Source organism: Coptis chinensis, chromosome 8 (assembly GCF_015680905.1).
Source record: "Coptis chinensis isolate HL-2020 chromosome 8, ASM1568090v1, whole genome shotgun sequence".
Taxonomy (NCBI): Eukaryota; Viridiplantae; Streptophyta; class Magnoliopsida; order Ranunculales; family Ranunculaceae; genus Coptis; species Coptis chinensis.
In genome coordinates, this window is record NC_141463.1 from 12,253,032 (window position 1) to 12,259,438 (window position 6,407).

Here is a 6,407-nt window from a genome sequence, read left to right on the forward strand (position 1 = left end):
TTGATAAGTATCCAAAACTGTGTTTTAAACCCCGTAGAGACATTACATTTGGGTCAATTATGTATTTAATAAATATAAATTAATTGTATTTTCATGTTTTCACAGGTTTCGACAGTCAATGTTAAAATACACACAAAACCTGCATTTTAGCACGAAATATAGTCCGAATAAAGCTTGGACTTGAAATCTTCAGTATCAGCTCATTTAAAGCTCCAAACTTCCAACAAATCTCATGGACTCAGAGAACCATGAAACAAGTTGAAGAATCCAAACTTGAGTCCCTAAGCCAGTTAAAAAAAAATTCGGATAAAAAAACTTGGTCAAACTGACCTAAATCAGCCCAAAAGTCACGAGAAAACTTCAAACAGCGATATCTTCCGTCTCCTAACTCTGATTCAAGAATTTGACCAGCTAAAATGATTAGCACAGAAAACTCTACGTAACGGTATCTAACTTCCAAAAAATTATCGTACAGTTTGGAATATGAAGATAAAGCCAAAGCATGTTACTATTTAGTCCAAGCCCATTACTATTCTAGAGAATATTTCTTGAATATTTCTTAGAATATTCCCTGGGATATTATATTTTATTTGTAACCGTTAGATTTAGATTAGATGGATTAAATCTAGACCGTCTAAAAAACTATAAATAGAAAGGTCTAGTTTTAGTTTTTCTGATGGAATGCTAAGGAGTAGAGTAGTTTATTGCTTTCCTAGTGTAATGAAGAATTTAATTCAAGTTTTTAATTAAAATGTTTTTAATTTAGTTTTATTTTCTGTTAATTAGAATAATACTTTAGTTTCTGTAATCTTAGAGCAGAAACTCTGCCCGAGTGAGGATTATATCCGTTACGGAGAGTGTTTCGATAATTATAATGATTAGGAACCGAGTAAGTTCACCCAAAGATGGGGTTTTGAATCGATTTCACGCACTAATAACGCTCGTTTAGAGATGAAGAGTCGTTATTAGGGATAAAAAATCGAGACTAACTCGTTTAACAAAGATATGATTTGCTCAAACGGATTTTTCTATCTTCGAAATCAAAGTCTATTTTATTTTATTTCCATAATTTTCTAATCTAAATCTATTTTCACAAAATCACGTGATCAGATTAGTTTTGTTTATAAATAAACTTTTGCAATTTTATTGAAATGCGAACGAAATGACAAACCTGACCGCTGTTTTATAGTCAGATCAATGGCGCAACTACGTTTTCTTTGAATTTGCAAAATAAATTAATTTAGTCACAATACTCCCATAATCATTTTTATTCCCTCCACAAATTTTCATTTTCCTCTAACACCCCTCCCCCCCCAACAAAAAAAATCAGCCAATTTTTGTGGTTATGGGCCTCGCTGGTCGTTGAAATGGGCCTTTATTAAATGAAAAAAAAAACCCCGCACCCATCTCTTTCTCCTCCTCCTTTTCTTTCTCCACTCACCTCCTTCTTTCTTCTTTTTTTCTCTGCGCCTCTCTCTCTCTTCTTTTCTTTTCTGTTTCGTCTCTTTCTTTTTCTTTATCTCCTTTCTGACTTGTCTCCTCTCTGAGTTTTTGTTGCAGGTGAATTGAAGAAGAAGGTGCCTGAGACGGTGCTGGCAGTGATTCGATTTGGGTGCCTAGAAATGGTGGTTGTTGAAGTTGACAGTTGGAGGTCACGGTGCTTGATTGGTGCTGATTGGGAGATGGTTGGAGGTCGTAACTGATTGGTGGTGCTGCCGTTAGATGCAAGTGAACTGTCGGTGGTGAAGAATCGGTGGTCTGTGTGTGTAAGGTGTAGTGAGTGGTGGTTGCTAGTGCAGCTTACTGCATATGTGTAGCTGATGAGTTGTGTTACTGGACGATTCTCTGTAAGGTGAAGTGCTAACTGTGTGAAGCTAGTCTGTGTGTAGTAAATGAAAGTTGCGTGAATGGTAATAAAGTTGATCGAGCAACTGATTTTCAAAGTATTTGTGGTGTTGTTTGTGAGGTCTCTGTGTGTGGTGCTTGCATGACTGGTGAAGCGCTGCAAGTGTACAGAAGTGAGGTAGTCGACTAGAGATTGGTGGATGAAGTGAACTACGGAATGCTAGTGCATTGTGTGAGAGAGTGCTAAGTTAGTGTAATTAGTGTGTGCTGATTTTTGGTTTAGTGCAGTGTGAGTGTTGTTGTGAGGAGAGTGAAGGTTGTTGCATGGTGCAGAGAGTTTTGTTAACGGTGATAATGCAAGCAACCGGCCCTGTGAAGTTTTTACATGACAGGAGAGTTTCTTAATTAGAAAGATAGTGGGCCGACAAAAATGTTGACCTCTCACCTATTTTTCATTATTTTGTTTGTTGTTTTTTTAGATTTTTCTACGAGACTTTGTGCACAACACTATTTGGTTTTTGACTTTTTGTGGATATTTAATAAGGGTATTGCTATATACAGACCCCATATATCTCAAGGCAGACACCATTTTAAAAAAAAAAATAATACCAGATATGTCCCCAAATAATCTCTTAGGGCAGACTCCACTTAAAAAGTAAAAACACATAAATTTCAACTTTTGTCTTTTTACTCAAGTTTTGTCTTTTTACTCTCTCTCAAGAAACCTTCCTTAAACCCACATTTTTTTTTCCACTCTCATTTTCCAATCCAAATAAACTTAACCTACACATCTCTTCTTTCTCTACACATATTCATCTTCTTTTTCAAATTCTTTTGTTCTATTTCTATTTACAACCCATCTTTTTGTTTTTCATTTTTTTTTTGATGACATTGAGTGAAATGGAATGGGCATACGATGTTTTTATGTGAAAAATGAACTATTTAATAAAGAGAAATTTCAATCAAGTGACCAAGACGGCGACCAAGACGAGGTAACTCCATATACAACTATTGTTCATAATGATTCCAATATCAATTTATTATGAAATCATTATGAGGACGACTTGTACAAAATGTGATTACAAAGTATTTATGCAAACTCAATCTATAAGGACGATCTCTTCCATTTAATGATTGATTTGAATAGTGAGTGTTGGGAAATGGGAATAGTCTTTTACGTTCGGACGCCCCGTGCCAACTAACTTTCTAAGACTCGCCTATTTGGAGCGACTTATGAAGCATTAGGCAGATCCTAATTTGGCCGTCTCTTAGTTACTTTGATAGATATCCTATATTTTTCTTGTGACAAATTTTTAGTTAACATTATAATTCATGTAAATGTTATAGGATCCTCTATCTGATCCAATGAGGTACCAATTGATGCACTTCGGACTTCACAAAATTCAAATGCATCTTCGGAGGAGCACTACATAGATCAAATCGAACATTTTAACATCAACATGGTATGCATGGATGAATATATATTTTGAAACTTACTTTTTTGATTTAATACCTTTTTACCCATGGATTAATGAATACTTAAATTGATTTATAGGTATTTGATAGTCGTCAAGATTTGATTGATTGGACACAACATAAAGGAAGTGAAGTGGGAGCTATTATCGTCACTGGGAAATCTCAAAATGCAATTGGTGGGAAGGCTCCTAGACTTATTTTGATATGTGGAGTGGTGGTAAATTTCGATCTCATAAAAGGTAGAAGCAAACGAGAAGGTGATGAGAAAAACTGGAACAAAAAGATGAATTGTCCTTTTAAATTAAAAGCGTGTTTTGAACGTGGTAGTTTAGATAGATGAACACTAAGAGTTGATTGTGGTCGTCATAATCATGGGATGGCAAAAACTATGGAAGGTCACTCTTATATGGGAAGGTTTAATAAGATGGAAATGATTCTTGTATCTGAGATGAGTAGAGTTGGAGTCAAACCAAAAGAGGTCATGAATGTTGTCAAAGCAAGAGATATATTAAACTCGTCCTCCATGAGACAAATGTATAACGCAAGACACAGAATTAGACTTGATGAAATGGAAAATAGAACACAGTTGCAAGAGTTGGGTAGATTGTTAAAGGAAAATGGATATGTGGAGTACAGTAAACGTTGAGAAGGTAGCAATGAGGTTTGCGAATTGTTTTGGGCCCATCCGGGTTCGATCCAAATGGCTAAGACTTTTAACCAAAATTTTCTCATGGATTGTACGTATAAGACAAACAAGTATCATTTCAAGTTGTTAGAGATTGCAGGAGTGACATCGACCAATATGACTTTCACTGCATGTCATGTGTTGATGGAAAATGAAAAAGATTATGACTACACTTGGGCATTGGAAAGGTTTCGAGAGATACTCATGCCTGAAGTTTCAGTGTTGATTGTGACTGATATGGAGCTAGCTTTGAAGAATGCGGCCGATGTAGTCTTTCCAAATGCAAAGAAGCACTTGTGTCGATGGCACATTTCCCAATGTGTCTTGAAAATGGGAAAAAATATTCTCAGTGACGAGCAAAACATAAATAAACTTTGTGCCATGTGGACTAATGTGGTAAAGTCAAAGACACGAGGAGAGTTTTTGAGAAAGTTTGCTTCTATAGAATTAGCTTTTAAAGATTATCCTGTGCTCATCCAATATTTGCGTAGAACATGGTTGCCTTACAAAGAAGCATTTGTTGCTTACTAGATAGACCAACAAAAGCACTATGGAAACACTACAACGAATAGGGTGGAAGGATTGCATGCTCGACTGAAGTCGAGCTTGAAGGGAACATGCAAACATGATTTTCTTGGAATGTGGAAATTGATCCATCCAGTTATCAATATTGAGATGAGCGAAATTAGAGCCTCTTTTAAGAGGAGTTTAACTAGATTTCAGCACGAGCACAATGACGAGTTTTTTAGTAAGCTCAGAGGATTTATTTCAAAGAGAGTTTTAGATTTGATTTTGGAAGAGATGAGACATATAGATGTCATTGGGGTAGATGATAGTGTTTGCGACCACACTTTGCGTACTTCACACAGTTTGCCGTGTGCGCATGAGCTAGTGATACTCAAACAAAAAGGGTGCAGAATACCTCTTTTTGAAATTGATGAATTTTGGAAAAAGTTGTCTATTGAACCGAGAGCTAGTGATTCCATTGGTGTTGATTACAAACTAGCTATGGATTTATTTATTCAACGACTAGGATCAACTTTTGAAGACCAACAGAGATCTATGATATAGATGCTCATGGAACTTGCAACGCCTGAAAGTTCATCATTGGAGCCACCAAAGGAGGATGCTACACCAAAAGGCCGTCCTAAGGGCAGTACTAAGAAGAGGCCAGCAAAAGAAGAGTGGTTAACTACCTGAGATCCGTCATGATTTGAGTACCCTCCGGATGCTCCACCCGTGACTCCACAATCTATAACGAAGCCCAAGGCCAAACCATTTGTTCCAAAGAGGAAGAAACCAAATTTTGATGTTGGTTGCTCCATTAATGAAATTGAACATCCTCCAGATGCTCCACCCGTGACTCCACAATCTATAACGAAGCCCAAGGCCAAACCATATGTTTCAAAGAGGAAGAAACAAAATGTTGATGTTGGTTACTTCATTAATGAAATTGAGCATCCTCGGATGCTCCACCCGCGGACTCTACAATCTATAACGAAGCCCAAGGCCAAACCATATGTTTCAAAGGGGAAGAAGAAACTGAGTTTTGATGTCAGTTGCTCCATTGCTCAATCTGGATATAAAATGTGTTTTTCGCGTGAATTGCTACAGTTTATTGTTGGTTTTGAAGACCCCGTCGGCGATGGAAATTGTGGTTTCAGGGCTCTCTGCTTGGCTTTGGGAAGAAAAGAAATCGGCTGGTTTTGGATGAGACAAGAGTTATTAAGTGAGTTAATGTCAAATGAGGAATATTATGTGAGGATATTTTCCCAGGAAACTATTGATGGATTAAATAAAAGGATAAGGAAAAAGAAGAGAACTCGTGCCAAGAGGAACAAATGGATGGATATGCCTATTACTGGGTATTTGTTTGCGTCGAGATTTAACGTTGTGCTTGTACAGCAGTTCTCTACATCATATTGTTATACCTTTCTCCCTATGAGATCTCCAGTGGATCTAAACAATGTTAATGTGCTTGGGATCGGTTATGTTAATAGTAATCATTACATTAAACTAGATTTGGAAGATGGTTGCCCAATTCCAAAAATAGTGTTGTTTTGGAGCAGGAATAGTCTAGAAATAGCAAAAGGCTAGGAAATTCTAGTGAAAACCCGTGTGGAGGCATTCCAAGGGTTGAATGTTCAAGGGATTGCTCAAGCGGAGGCTTTCGAAGGAGATCCAATTTTTGTCGATTAGTGTAGTTGGGCAAATAGATGTTTGAAATATTTTATACTTTTACAGAGGATACATGAAGAAACATTTTTTGCGATGAAAAGTTTTTGTAAAGACTTTGATAGAATGGAATTGAGTTTCTTATATATTTTGGAACCAAACATTTTACATATTTTAATTTTGATGTTTAGACTTTCATTGTTTACATGTATTGGTGCGAAACATT

General features: G+C 36.6%; 1 protein-coding gene across 1 annotated transcript; it reads left to right on the top strand.

Moving 5' to 3' along the window:
• Positions 1–5,593: 5,593 nt before the first annotated feature.
• LOC147479991 (uncharacterized) lies at positions 5,594–6,103 on the top strand. The gene has a single exon (XM_086578538.1). It carries the CDS (start codon positions 5,594–5,596, stop codon positions 6,101–6,103), a length of 510 nt encoding a protein of 169 aa, XP_086434664.1.
• Positions 6,104–6,407: the final 304 nt, after the last annotated feature.